The sequence below is a fragment of the Gracilinanus agilis genome, chromosome 2 (assembly GCF_016433145.1).
Source record: "Gracilinanus agilis isolate LMUSP501 chromosome 2, AgileGrace, whole genome shotgun sequence".
In the NCBI taxonomy this organism is placed as follows: Eukaryota; Metazoa; Chordata; class Mammalia; order Didelphimorphia; family Didelphidae; genus Gracilinanus; species Gracilinanus agilis.
Genome location: NC_058131.1, coordinates 218,273,349 through 218,288,989, shown reverse-complemented (window position 1 = coordinate 218,288,989; position 15,641 = coordinate 218,273,349). Strand labels below are relative to the sequence as shown.

General features: G+C 39.6%; 1 protein-coding gene across 1 annotated transcript in view; it reads right to left on the bottom strand.

Moving 5' to 3' along the window:
- The window catches only part of PKD1L2 (polycystin 1 like 2), a 147,224-nt gene that overhangs the window by 62,506 nt on the left and 69,077 nt on the right, over positions 1-15,641 (bottom strand). The window contains 4 exon segments of the mRNA XM_044663653.1: positions 7,510-7,726; positions 8,793-9,007; positions 9,530-9,729; positions 13,489-13,635. Of these exon segments, the coding sequence (XP_044519588.1) occupies positions 7,510-7,726; positions 8,793-9,007; positions 9,530-9,729; positions 13,489-13,635 (779 nt within the window).

The following is a 15,641-nucleotide window of genomic DNA, read 5'->3' as shown; positions in this document are numbered from 1 at the left end:
AACGGCACAAAAAGGAAAATGTTTTTACTGTCTCTCAAACTCCCTACTGCCTCAAGGACTAACTCTGAATTTAGGATATGATGTGTGGACTGCTTCTTTGGCTTCATGGCCAGACTGGTAATGGGATGTGGTCAGAGCTCCCTGCATCCTAGTTGGGGACATTGGTAGAGTTCTTTGGTCTGGACAGGACCAATCTGTAGCACAGAGGTGAAGGACCAGAAACAATCTGAGGGTCAGAGAAAGCCAAAGGGTAAAACATCAGCAAGCACCAGGGGGTGGTGGTGGTAAAGAAGAGTTATTGCAGTAACAAATTTACATGTTCAAGGTTCAGAAATATGGGTCAGCAAAGTAGGAGCCATCACTATCCAAAGGTTGAAAATGAGGCTGAGTTCAGTCAAGAGTCCAAGGAACCAGATATTCAAATAAGTTTGAGTTAATATAGAATGGATTTTCAAATTTGACTAATTTGGCACAAGAATTGGGCCTTTGCCCTTTTAAGACTGGCATTAGGTATGGAGAAGAGAAGACTCATTAAAGACTTGATAATTGTCTTCAAATACTTAAGAGCAGTTAAGTGGAAGAGGGAATAAAAGAGGGAAAAAATTTGTTCTGTTTGGACTGAAAGAACAGTTAAGACCAATCGTTGGGTGATACAAAGGGACAGATTTATGTTGGTTCTAAGGAAAAATCTTCTAGCCATTGGGGCTATGCAGAAGTGGGAAGACTGGCTCTTAGAGACAGTTCACTAGCGGTCTTTAAGCCAAGGCCAGATGACCATTCTTATGGTTGGTTTAGTGGGTTTTCTTTTTCAGGTATTGATTGAATTATATCTTCTGCTTTGAATCTTCGATGAGTCCTCACTTTATTATTATAAGACAAGCTTGGATAATCTCCATTTTATAACAAAAAAACCCGATCTAAGTCAATGTCAAATAATGAGTAAATGGTGCCCTACAAAAGGGTTGCTATCTTAGCCTGTCTCCCTTAGGGCACACTCACAAATACAATGAAATTGAAAGCATCGGGTTTTTTTTGTTTTTTTTTTTTTCATTATTTATTTTTTACCCCAGGGGCACATAGGCTCACCTGGGTTCTACAGGATGCAAAGTCCTTTAAAGTTCATCCTGTAAATCTGTTGTTTGGAACTTGTGTATTTTCTAATGCAAAAATGTTGACTGAGAAGGGATGGTGAAAATATTTTCAGGCTAGTTCCCCAACCCTGTGTAGCATCTCTCTCTCTCTCTCTCTCTCTCTCTCTCTCTCTCTCTCTCTCTCTCTCTCTCTCTCTCTCTCTCACACACACACACACACACACCATCACACCATCACACCATCACACCATCACACACACACACACCATCACACACCATCACACCGAACTTCAAAATTGGAAGGGAATAGCAAAATTATTCATGGTGTTGAGCAAGTAATCTGGAAAATGGATGACACCTAAGATTCCTTAACTGTGCCAAATCTATGATCATTTCCTGGAAATTTGCTAACAAGCCATCGTCTGTTTTCCTGGACCACAGTCTCTCAACCTCATGACCAGAATCTGAGTCATTACAAACAGTTCCCTTGGATTATACCCAGTGAGTCAATGATTACATCTTCAAATTTTCTATGTGGACTTTTGTTATTTGCATCAAGCTATCAGATCTGGGTGACAAGTAGTGTTTTGGACAGTTCTGTGCAGTGTACAATCCAGGAGATTGACCTTCCTTGGAAGAGAAGCAAGTAGGGAGGATAAGACTTCCTTCTTCTAAGATTACTTTCAACAAGAAAACTTGCTTGGAACCTCTTATCCTTTTCTATACTTTCCTCCATTTTATTTTTAACTTCCCACAATCAGAATCTCCAAGATGGAAAAGACTTCACAACTATCTAGCCCAAATACCTGGACAGAAATCTCTTTAGCATGTATGATGGTTGTCCAACACCCACTTGAAGACCTCCAGTGACAGGAAGTTTACTACTTCTTGAGGCAACCTATCCCACATAGAAATGGTTCTATTTACTATTGAGTTTTACCTTATATAAAGCCTAAATCTTCTGGTTTGCATCTGCTTCTAGGTGTTCCTAGTTCTGCACTTTGGGGCCAAGTTAATAAACTAACACCTGATCTCTGTATGTCATTCTTTTACATTTACTCTAGTCCCACCTTCAGAGAAATGAGATCTGAGTTTTGTATATCTTCCCAGTTTTCTTCTCTGCTCTGTCTCTAGATCTGTGTTCAGTTCTTCTTTGGCCTTTAGAACTATCACCCTTCTCCATACTTTTACTTCTGGAAGTGGTTAGATAATATCTCTCATACACTATGCTCTCTTTCCAGGGAGACCAGACCCAACCCTGGGCATCAGGCTGGCACACCAAAAATCCCAAGGTGAGCAATATATTTTTCCAATGGAGCCTCAGATAGCCATTCCACCAACATTTAACCCATTATTTAGTGAGTGAAAATCCCCAGGATAGCAATACACAAGCCCTAATCCTGTCATTCAAGGCCCCCATAATCTAGTTCTAACCTATTTTTTCATTATAATTTCATTCTACTCTCCTTATGTGCAATGATATGGGGTAAAGACCTTTTTAGATCTTTGCTATTTATATCTTCATCCAAAAAGGCCAAGAATAAGCATAAACATGTAACAACTATATTCACTTTGCCCCTTTGGCTTGGCTTGTCTCTTTGCCTTTTTCTACCCACTCATGAACCTGAGAGAGCAAAAGAGGCTTAGAGTTAAAAAACAAAGGAACCTAGAATTCCCTGAGTTGTTTAGTAGTTATTGAACCAATAGGAGTTACCTAGCTTATCATTTAGCATTTAGAGGTTAGCAGTGGGAGCAATATGAAATATTTACTATCAACTAGAAAAAGGTCTTGAACAGAGACATCTAAGCTCCTGGACTTGTAAGTGAATTCCAAAGACAAGACTAAGTCTTAAGGGAAGACCTTGTTATTAGTTTTAAAGAAGTTGATATGTCAGCTGAGAATATCCTGCTGGGAAAATGAGAGGCCTCACTTTGCAATGCTTGAGAAGCAATCAGATAATCAATGAGATAGGAGAATCCAGAGTCTTTGCTGGTTCCCAAACAAGGATTTCGGAGGTGGAGTGGGGAATATGGACTTTAAGTTAAGAAAGCTTAGTAAGTAATACTCTCTCTTCTCTGAAGAAGAAAGAGCTAAGATATCAGCTGGACCAGAAACTAAAGGCACCAGAGACTCTATTAGAGCGGTGTCCAACAGAGCCTCTCCTATAGCTGAGCAGTGTCCATCAGAGATTACGAGTCCAGCAGAGCAGTGCCCAAGACAACATTTCTGTCTGAGCAGTGTCTATCAGAGACTCTAAATCCAGAAAGTTAGTGTGAGAACATCACTATAAGTTATTACTGGTGAGTAGCTGCATATATCCCCTATGTGGGTGCTTTTCTATACTTGAGGCCTGGCCACACAGTCCCTACATATGTGTCCTTCCATGAAAATTCACTACATCTGTCCACTCATTCATGCCCAGCTTCAGGAGTGAGATGTCTGGTTGCTACTTTTCTTCCTATGCAATTTCATGATATGACTTCACTTTGGACTAATTGTATCCTCTAGCTATTAAAGGTTAATATGTTAGCGGGGACTTGTGAGCTATGATTTTAGGGAATGTGGATCCACAGAGTGCCTTAAACATGGGACAGATATTTTCTTGCAAGATTCAAAACCTATAAAATATAGGGTTCCCCCAGGAAACATTTGTGTGTGTGTGTGTGTGTGTGTGCACACTTTTTGTTCCAGCCAATTACTGTTCCCTGATTTCATTCTGCCCTCTCCTGCTGTCTTGCCTTTGCTCAAAGGATTTAGAGCTGTAATTGTCCCAAGAGTTCATATAGTACAACTTTCTCATTTTACGAGATGAGTTCATAGAAATAAAAGTGACTCAAATGTCATTTGTCCCCTATGAAGGTTTCTTTTCCTGACACCCTCATCTGAAAGTGAACTGTCTCTCCTTTGATATCTTAGAGCATTTTGCTCTAAGATAAAGTCCAGCCTTAATATCCTAGTTATTTGTGTATTCATCCATGCCTCTTTATAATGTTAGTTCCTTAAGTACAGGGTCTATATTGTACCTATCTTTGTAGTTCAGTGCCTAGCATAATACCTTGCAAACAATAGTTGTTGAATTGGAATAGTTTCTATGGAGCAATAGGGACAAGATATATAGAACAGAAAAAAGTATTCATACATGCAGAGATAATTTGCAAAGAAAATATTTCTAAGACCTAAGGACAAGGTCCATGCAGGTATTGATATACTTTATCCATCACGGGATCACAAAAGGAGATAGTTTTCCAAACTAGGTCTGGTACATTCTTATGTGAGTATTTCTTAATGAAAAATATACAAACTAGAGAAGATAATTACTGCTACGAGTAAGGGGGTCTCTGGATACACCTTACTGGGCAGAGACAACTAGAAAAGTAATTAACACACAGTATTCTGTGCTAAATGGTGGGGAAAAAAAGATAGTATGTCTCAGCTCTCCTTTTTTTTTTTTTAATCCTTACCTTCTGCCTTAGAAGGCAGAAGAATGGTAAGAGCTAGGCATGGGATAAGGGTGGGGGGGCATGGTAAAGGACTTACCCAGGGTCACACAGCTAAGAAGTGTCTGAGGCAAGAATTGAATACAGGACTTCCTGTTTCTAGGCCCGGCTCTCTATCCACTGAGCTACCGGGGTGCTCTCTGAACCAAAGGAGATGGCTGTCTAGAAAGCTTATAAAAAGATGGGATCATTGGATACATGGGATTTTAAAAAATTCAAATTTCAAAGTATGTTCAATCTATATCTCAGAACTAATGATAAAAAATATAAGAACTGAACTGTATTGAAGAAAATGTAGACTTTACGTTGACTGTGTAACTTGCAAGTAGTAAAAATATTGCATAAAATATTGGGTCAATATTGTCTATAGACTTTTTCTTCAAGTGTAGGATAGCAATTCTTTTTCCAGACACCTGAAATTTGGCCCTCTCATCCTTTAAACTATGGCTTGAGGCACATCATAGTCAGAATCATAGAATCTGAGAGAGGGAAGGGACCTCAGTGGCTATCTAGTTTAACCCATACAAGAAAGGAATACCCACTATAATATACCTGGCAAGTAGCCATTCAGCCTCTCTTGAAAACCACCAAGGAGAGAGAACCTTCCACTTGTAGAAGGGTATCATTTGACTTTGGAGAGCTCTAGTTATGAGGAAGTTTTTCCTGACACCAAGACTAAGTTGGTTTCTATGCAACTTCCATTCAATGTTCTTGGTTTTGCCATATGGGGTCAAGCAGAATAAGTCTAATTCTCCTTCCACATGATTGCTTTTCACATATTTGAAGATAGCCATCATAATTCTCTTTGAGCTTTCTCTAAACCAGGGGTCAGCAACGTATGGCTCTCAAGCCATATCTGGCTCCACTTCCCAACCTGCCAGTCTGGGCAGAGCCCCAGGATGTGCCCCAGGGAGCCTTTCAGCCCCCACCCCATATTCCAGCGCCTTCCGCCTCCATCCTCCACCTTCCGCAGGCATTTATGGCTCTCAAGGCCAAAAAGGTTGCCGACCGTTGCTCTAAACTAACATGCTGTTTCATTAACCTAGCCTCATAAGACATGGACTTAAGGACCATCTCAGTTGCTTTCTTTAGTTCATTCCAGTTTATCAATTCCTTTATAAACTGGCGTGCCCAGAATGGAAAAAAAAATATTCCATATGTGTTCTCATAAGAGTATAGAAAGGCTATCACTTCCCTATTCTTGGAAGCTTTGCTTTTCTTATTGCAACTCGACTGTATTTTTTTTTTTTTGGCCTGCTGTGCCACATACTGACTTAAAAGTTTACAAAAACCTTCATATCCTTCTCAGAAATGCTGTCTAGCCATGTCTCCCCATTTTTTACTTAAAAAATTGGCTTTCTTTCAACTCAAACTTAAAATTTATATTTACCTCTATTGAAATTCCTCTTACTATATTCATCCATATCTTCCAGATTATCAAGATTCCTTTTGGATCCAGACTATATCATTCATTGTGTTAGCTTTTATTCCTAGGTTTGTGTCATATGAAAATTTGACAGATATGTGAACTGTGCCTTTATATAAGTCACTGATAAAATTATTAAATAGCACAGAGCCAATCAGATTCCTTGTACACTCTTTTGGAGACTTCCTGCTAGGTATCTTCGAACCATTATCAACTTATCTTTGAGTATAAAGCTAATTTCCAGGGGGCAGTTGGGTAGCTCAGTGGATTGAGAGACGCCTAGAGACGGGAGGTCCTAGGTTCAAATCTGGCCTCAGACACTTCCCAGCTGTGTGACCCTGGGCAAGTCACTTGACCCCTATTGCCTACCCTTACCACTCTTCTGCCTTGGAGCCAATACACAGTATTGACTCCAAGACGGAAGGTAAGGGTTTAAAAAAAAATAAAGCTAATTTCCTACACCCAAGATTCTAGACTTGATGTGGTGAGAAACTGGGAACCACTGAAGTTTTCTGATCAGGTAATTGGCACAGCACAGGTGGTAGTGATGTAAATGACCCTTCAGGAATATTTGTCTAACAGCCTTTTGCATGATAGATCAGACAAGGCAAAGTGTAGAGCAAGAGGACCAATTTGGGAAGTGTTGTAATATTGGTGTAAAAGTCAAGACTTTCTGGTCCCAAAAGCAATGGGAATGAAAAAAAAAGAGGACAGATAAGAGAAACATTTTGCAGCAAAAATCAGAATTGATTTGATGACTTGATTTAATATGGAGGATAAAAAGATAAGAGTCAAGTGATTAAGTCTTTCAGTTTGGATGGCAGGGTGGTGTTATTATCAAAAGAAATCTTGTATCTTATGGGGAAAACAGGGGAGTTAACTATTACATGTACAAGAAAACTGAGAGGAGTTGATTTAGTGAGAAGAATGCTAAACTTTCTTTTGGACTTGAGCTTGAGAAGCTGGTTGGATAAACAAGTATAAGTATCTAGCAGGCAGGTATTAATATGAGACTACAGTTTAGGTGAGTGGGCATGCTAGAGAGATTTGAGATCCCAAAGGATAAAAATTCTGGGATAAAGGAGAGAGTTGGAGGAGTTAGCTTTGGCAAGGAGAAAGGATGTATTTTCTTCTGATAAAGAAAGCAGTAGGACATGGAGGAAATATAGAAAGAATCTGTGGCTATGGTGAATGTATGGCTTCAGAAAGTGTGGGGTTGGGGTTTGGTGGGGAAGGAAAATAAGGGTGTTGGCCCTGAATGGCCCTAATCCTTTCAGTAAATCAGGAGGTGATGTCATCTGATGAAAGGGACAGAGGCAAGACTGGGCCTGGGACCTTGAAGATTGTGGTCAAGGTCTGGACTGGACTACTGTTCAAAATTTGAAAACAAAAAGGGATGCTTCTGTTTTATTCCAAAAAGAATGACAGTTTGGAGATCACATCTGCTTAGCTGATCACAGAAGCTATAAGAAACTTATTCTTCTTGCAACATACCTTTTAAGTTGACAGATCTAAGGGTGAGGATAGAGAAATCCTCTTTTTTCCTGCTTTCCACATTAAAATCCTTCCCAGTTTTGTTCTGTGAGCAAATGATCTCTTCTATTAAAGTCAATAGTTTATTGATATCCATCAATTTCCCCAAATCTGAATGTGAATCAAGTGATGAAATCTTCAGAGTTTTAAGCAGTGAACTGACAATTCTCCGAATATCCTGTAAGTTGAAAAAACAAAAACACAAAACACAGCCAATGGGGGCAGTCAACGTATCTCAACATGCTGTCATTGCAGAGAACCATTTAATGACCAGTTCCTTAAGGCTGGGAGTCTTTGTTCTGCATTTGTGCTAATGCTACTCGCCTTAAAAAAAACATATAACTAAAAAAATTCAAATGATGGTATGGTTTTTTGACATTAGTTTCTTTTTGGTAAATAGTTATCGATTAGAGTCTTTACTTTCTTTTTTATTCTGATTACAAGAACTCCCAAGACCAGCAGCATTTTGGTTCCCTTGGGACTTTTGTAAGGCAGAATATCAGAAGAATCAGGAAGGAAAGAAGTTAATTTGTGGGGCAAGAAGAGAGAAGCTGCCATCGATAGCCTTGAAAAGAAGACTAATCTTTCTACTACCCTTGAAATAGCCTTTTGCCAGCTTATAAAAATATAACTAGGCCAGGCTTCTGAGCTGGTGTTTCTAGACTGATGCCCATATTGCTGAACTGTGTCAGTGGGAAGAAGAGGATTCATGAGTTTTCAACATGGCTAAACAGTTTTGCTCTGGGGAATTCGTTTGCTTTCCCTGGGTCTGTTTTTTATCTCTCTCTGTTATATATCTGTGTTAGATAACATAGCAGATAAAGCACTGTGCCCAGAATCAGAAAAAGTGGAGTCAAATCTGGTCTCAGGCACTAGTTTGGTGAACATAGGAAAGTCACTTAACCCCTGCCTACCTCATGTTTCTCAAATGTAAAATAGGGATAATAACTTTCTTTCCAGGACTGTTGTGAGGCTCAAACAAGATAACATTTGTAGAATGCTTAGCACAGGGCCTAGCACATAATAACAAATTCTTGTTCCTATCCCTCTTCTCTTAAAAGTTCCCTTATTCTCATTCTTCTCTATGGAATATAACATACCAGCCCATATACCTGGTCAATGACAGCTTCAGATGGTAAGAGAAGCTGGCATCTTTACTGGCCAGATCTATTGTCTTTTTGCCCCATGGAACAATTCTTCTGCTCTGAAAACTCAAAATTCCATAGCATATAGTGAAAACTTGCCTTTGTTACAGTCTCAGGGGTGAGGAGGGCCTCCTGTGCAGCCTCTGGGGTAGGAGGGAGCCGTGGGGACACAGGACTCTTCCCAGTTTTCTCATTTTGGGGTGTCCGAGGTCTTGTGTTCCGGAAGATCTGAACAATAAGTAGGTTGATGGGGAACATAAGGAGGGAGCTTTCCAAACCAATCATCACTTCCTGCCAAGTGAATTCAATTTTACCTGAGTAGTCCAAAAGAAAGGGTCAATTAGTATTTATTAAGCACATAGAAGGTACGGTCCTAAGTACTAGGTATACAAAAAATGCAGAAATCAATTCTTGCTCTCAAAGATCTCACAGTGCAAGGAGGAGCTCATAGGTTAAAAACATGTCAGCCAAAGACTATTATCCAAGCACAAATAGCCTTCCCTGGTTGTTATTCTGCTCCCTGCCACTCTTACTCCCTCCCTTTTACTACTAGTACTTTCCTTTAAAATTATCTTTCATTTACAATACATATATCTGAATGTATATGGTGGTTTGCTTGTTCTCTTCCCCAGTAGAATGTGAGCTTCCTGCAGGTAGGGTCATGTTTTTGCCTTTTTTTTTTTGTCTACACTTAGCACAGGGCCTGATAGAAGGCTCTTAATAAATGCTTGTTTTGATGCTAATGATGATTGATGAAAATAGACAGAACTGACAACAATGTTGGTTGGCATCTTGGCCATCCTCTGGCCCATAGACCCCCATTCAGGCAGAATTACCCAAGTCCATTTTCTGCTCTGCAGGGTCTTTGGGGACCCCCCAAAACATGATGCTGGTCAGCATTGTGCAGAGGAGCAGAGAGAAGCAACAGGACACCCTCTGAACCCTTGTAAAAGAGCTTCGAGGGGAGCGGCTGAAGATTGAATACCAAATGTGTCCATCCTGGAAGCCCTTAGAGGTCTTCATGAAAAACAGGTGACTGGAAGGGAGGAGATAGAAAAGAGATTTAATGGAAGAAAGGAAAGAGAGAAAAGGGGAGGAGGGAACAGAAGAAATAATTTCTGACTCGACTAAAATCCCTTGCTCTTTTTCACATGAGGTGTTACCCTGGTGTATCTTCCCAGTAAGCCTCATCCCTGTCCTTTCTAACTATTTTTAAGATGAAAGTAGATGACCATAAAACACAAACAATAGATGCTAAGGACTGAGCATGCGTGAACAGAGCTTAGTACTGAAGTCATATAACTATCCAGCCCTGTTCATTTGGCCTATGCTTTAAGGAGACCCATGACTACTAATTGTGCTGGTAAATGACTGTTTCTAGCACTGCTTCTACCCAGACAAACCATCCTTATTATCTTTTCCATCTTGCTAATGAAGTTTCCCAGTGTCTACAATGAGTGTCAGTGTCAATAGTTTCCCCCATTCCTCTGTCATCCTCACCAATATGCACATTCTCTCTGACACTCCCATCTTTAGTCAGAGGGCCTTAGACCATCAGAGGTCATCTGATCAAGTAGTATCCAAAGTGAGGACGCTGGTGCCCTGGGAGGAAGGGCCTGACTCCAAAGGGCACTCGATCAGCAAATTAGAAGTTGGGAAGATGGGGTCACATCCTTCCTTCCTAGGCATAGTTAATCATGGGCCTTCTCTCAAGTGCAACTACATCTACTCTTATTTCCCAACACTCCTCTAGTCAGTCTTCTCCACAGGCTGGCCAACTCCCAGCCTTCCCAAAATGAAAACTCTATTGGTCCTCCAGGGAAGTTATTACCAAATTACTACTTGGGTACCCACAGCAACCACTGCTACACTGCTTCTAAAGGAAAAATTCTCCTTCCCCCAAAGAACCTCTACCCTACAGATGAACTGGTGGCTACAGGGCTCTACATTCTAGAATAGTGATCAGTGAGTTAGAATTCTACCTCACCTGTTTCCATTTTATTGGACAGAGTGAATCACATAGGATGAACAGGCATGGATGATTTATGATCTGTGTTGCAGATCTCATATCATCTTTACCCCTAAACCACTGCTCTTCTAAACATATATTATGGGAGAGGACACCACTATCCTTTCAGTCCCACAGGTCTGCACCCTTGGTATCACCCTTGACTCCTCACTCAGTTAGCCCATGTAGCCAATCAGTTGCCAAGCCATGTTCTTTTAATCTGTACAACTCTCATATATGCACCCTTCTTGTAAATCACATAGCTACCATCCTAGCTCAGGCTCTAATCACCTACCCCAGTCTACAACACTAGCCTTGTTGGTGGCCTCCATGCTTTATGTCTCTACTCCTAGTTCTCCTACACACAATTGCCAAAATATCTATGTTGTTTCCTTGCTCAACAACCTCTAGTGATTCTCTATTGACTCTAGAATAAAATGTTACATTATCATTTAAAATTTCTACTTTTATGTTATAATGCACATGATTTTTACTATGGTGGCACCTGAATATAATTTATAATATACCCTTGTTTGGGGTACATGCTCAAACATTTTTTTGATAAGGTGCACAATCTGGAAACTCTGGAGACCACTGGTCTAGTCTAACTCCCTCGTTTTACAGATGAGAAGACAACTAGTCCAAGATCATAGTTAACTGTTTTCATCTCCAGTTGTTAGAGCTTTCCCTTCTGAGATGACCTTCCAAATACTCAAATCCAGATCACTGATGTCTTTGGACTTGATGCTCTTTATACTATATTAAATGTCTTTACAAGAAATTCTATGTCAGAGGGCATAAAGAGCTGGCCTTAGAGCCAGGAATATCTGTCTTTATGTTCTGACTCTGATGTATTGGCCTTGTGATGCAAGTAACTCAACTTCCCAGGGTTCAGACAACTCTATTGGATAATAAATTCTAACTGCATACTGTTCTGCATTGGCAGAGAATTTTTTGCATCTAGAGTTCTTTATATCAATGAAATCACAGGTCTAATTTAAACCAAACCAACCAAACTCCAAACAGGTTCCTCCCAATGACCCAGGTCCTTTTTACTCCCAGCTTTTCCTTCCCCTTGCTCATTAGTCTTCCCCACAAACTCTCCCACAAGACAAGCCCTTTATGTTCCTTCCACTTAAGGGTCCTTCAGGATCTGCCCCCCTGCTAGGGGTCCCAAGTGCTAGAAGGCTTGAAGAAGTTGTAATTATGGACAGTTATGTCCCATGGCATAATTTTGAGGAAGGCCCAGGGAAGAGAGGGGTAGAATAATGCAAGCATCTTGGAGTCAGGAGGCAAAGGAGCTGAAGTGAAGAGGAACGAATGGAGAAATTTATTAGTTAGTGGCTTTCCTAAACCCCTTTTACCCTAAGAGTCAGCCTTGAACACTGATTTCAGCTTCCAGCAGAAGATACCCTTTGCCCCTCGCTCTTATTGACTAGACTTCCTTTCTTGGCAAACCAAGCCCATCCTTTCAAGGAGAAAGATACAAATCAGAAAATGCAAACATTAGCGGGGAAAATAGGGGAGAGAGTCATAAATGAGTAAATTTCACAGTATACTCATTCTGTTCTGATTAAGCTGAATTACTAGAATTACTACCTATTTTCAGAACTCAACATGCCATTCATTTACTTAAATACAATCTGTCCCCCAAGCCTACAACACCCTCCTCTGCTTATCAAGATTCCTCTCTCTCTTCAAGGCCTACCTTAGGAGCCATTTCCTCAATGTTGACCTCCCTGATCTCCCTAAGTGAAAATGTTTTCCTCTGTATTTTTTTAAACTTTACCTTTCATCGGTTCCAAGGCAGAAGAGTTAAGGCTAGGCAAATGGGGGTTAAGTGACTTGCCCAGGATCACACAGCTAGAAAGTATCTGAGGCCAGATTTGTTTCCTCTGTAATTTTAAAGCACTTTTCCTAATCTCTCCTCTGAAAGAGGATACCTATTTGTATTTTTTTAATATTCTATTTGTCAATGAACAAGTCTTATTCCCTCTAACATCTTCCCACCTCTCCCCTTCTGGACAGCAGGGGCCTTAATTCTTCATCTTTGTATTCTAGGTCAGTACCTGCTACAGAATAGCTGTTTATTAATTTTTTTTAAATTGAATTGTGCCCAGAGCACCTTCCCTTCAATGGGACATGTCCTTTGCTCTTTAGGCTAGCATTCAGCCTAACTACCTTTCCAGACTTATATTACACAACCCTATGTGTTTGACAAACTGAATATTCATACTTCTGGCTTTTTTTTCATTCTAGTCTTTCTGGTCCTCTTTCCTCCCCTCCCCTCACTACTTTCTATCCACCTAATTCCCAACGTGCTCATTGTTCCTGATTTCTCACAGGAGTCTCATCTGCCTACAAGAAGCCCTATAAGATACTTGAGTTGAGTTTGTGCTCAGAGATCTCTTTCTCCATTTTCCTGGCTTTTAAAGTAAAAACAATAACAAAAAACTGTCTCAGAGTTTTTCTTTAAAGTACTACAATATTATATATTTCTAATCAATTCATTTAACCCAACTGTCTTTTTCCTTTCTTTTAGTATAATGCCTGGTACATAGTTAGTACTTTATAAATTCTACTGACCAATATTTTCTGTCCCATATTTTAAGACTTACTCCAGCTCTGACATTCTATAGTTTTATGATATCCAAGCATTGTAAGACAGTATCACTATACACATTGGTTTTTCTGAGATTTTCAAAGCCACATGAATACTCAGTTCTCCTCTATGCAACATGGACCAATGTTAACATAGAAATGGATGATATGGGAGCTAAGTTTTACCTGAATTGTTTCATATCTTGCTCTGTGGCCACTGGAAACCTCCTGTCTAGGACACAGTCGCCAACATCAATGGACAACCAAGAATTACAGAGGAAATACCATTTGTGATCCAGTGTCAAGTCATGGACTGATACACGGTTGACGTACCTGGAAAAGAGAGCCTAGTTATTAAGGGATACAGAGTGTAACTCTACTGTGTAGCAGAAGAGGGACTCTTGGGATATACAGAGGGGACTTCATTGGTTGGTCAAATTCCTAGAAGAAGCAGATCAAGAATTTTTCATCTATAATTAATGTTTATCAATTTAATAGTAAAATTTAGCCATGCTCAGGGAATAGCTTATAAAATGTTTTCACTACAACCCAGTGAGGTAGAAAGTAAAAATATTAGTACTTCTATTTACAGAGGAGGAACTGAGTCTCTGAATCACAGAATCTCATTAGCTAGAAAAGGACCTCAGAGACCATGAAGTCAAACTCTGAATAAGCAATTCCTTTATAGCATGACCAAGGATTCATTCAGCCTTCATTTGAAGACCTTTAGAGAGGGGAAAACATGGTATCTCCTAAGAAAGCTCATTCAGCTTTTAACTAGCTCTATTATACTCCACGATGGCCATTCTAAACCTTCCCATCTCACCTCAAGTTTCCAGAACATTTCCTGGCTCCTACCTTTCAGCAAAGGACTATACTTTATACTTCTACTAGTAGGGATTTTTTTTTTTTTTTGGCAAACTCCTTCTCTATTATAAAGTTCATAAACCTTTTGTATAATCTTCCATTTTCAGAATCATGGCCTCACACTGACTTATTTGTTTTGGACATTATGCCTCTTAATGAAGACTAAACTTTCTTTTTTGGCTTCTTTGTTATACAAATGACAGAGTTGAGTTATGGATACATGACAGCAGATAAGATATCCTTGGTGCCAATGAGAAGATAGGGAATTACCAAGTTGTGTGCTTTTTAAAGCATATTAGAGACTTCTTTTTAGTTTAACTGAAAATAAAAGGAAATAAAAAAGGAAATGTTATCAGTACTTAATCTTTTCAGAAAACAATGTCCTCCATTGAAATTTGTTTTCTTTGGCCTAATCCCTTGCTTTTAGGAAAGTGTATTTCCTTCAAGAAGGCAAAAAAAGGTTCAGGAAAATGAATTAGGGGCAGTAAACAGACTTAGAGAAATAGCTCACCTCTAGTTGAATTATCGCCTCTTCCCTTTCCCAGAAGGGATTGGGGTATTAGTGAGACGGAAAACATCTTATTTTGTTAATTGCTTTTGAAAGGTCATTAAGGGACTGTGGAGTTTGAGGAAGAGGATTCTCCATTATTAAGTGACTATTGTTATGGATTGATGAAGCAATATGTTAACTTTTACTTTGTCCTGAGTTGTGTAATTATGTTCCAGTTTTTTGGGAAACTTTCCTGTGTTCAATAATCCCATAAATACAACTTCAAATTAGGGAGAGAAAGGTATCTGAGGGTATGATGAGACTATGCCAGCTTAAGCAATTCTCTCTTTAAGCAAAACAATGCTTATATTAGAATAATAATTATTATAGTATTTATGTAGTGTTTTATAGTTTACAAAGTGCTTTACATATATTATTTGACCTTCAGAATAATCTCATGAAATAGGCATAATTATCTTTATTTTATAGATGAGTAAACCAAGTCACAGAGATTAAGTGAATTGGCCAAGGTTAACCAGCTAGGTCAGTGATAGGCAAACTATTCCCCGCAACGGGCCAGATCTAGGTTGTAGTGTGCCATCCAGATGGAGTGATTAAGGAATTGCTTAAGGCAGTGATAGGCAAACTACAACCTGGATCTGGCCCGCAGAGGGGAATAGTTTGCCCATCACTGAGCTAGGTGATGCAATGAATAGTGTCAGGTCTGGAGTCAGAAAGATCTGAGTTCAAATCCAGATGCAGGAACTCAGTAGCTTACCCTGGGTAAGTCATTTAACCCTATTTGCCTCAATTTTGTCTCCTATAAAATGAGCTGGAAAAGGAAATAGCAAACCAAACCATTATCTTTGCCAAAGAAAATCCCCCCAAAAAAGGGGTCATGAAGAGTTGAACACAACTGAAAATGACCAAAACGACAATAACACAGCTACTGAGTATCTGAGGCAGAATTTGAACTCAGGTC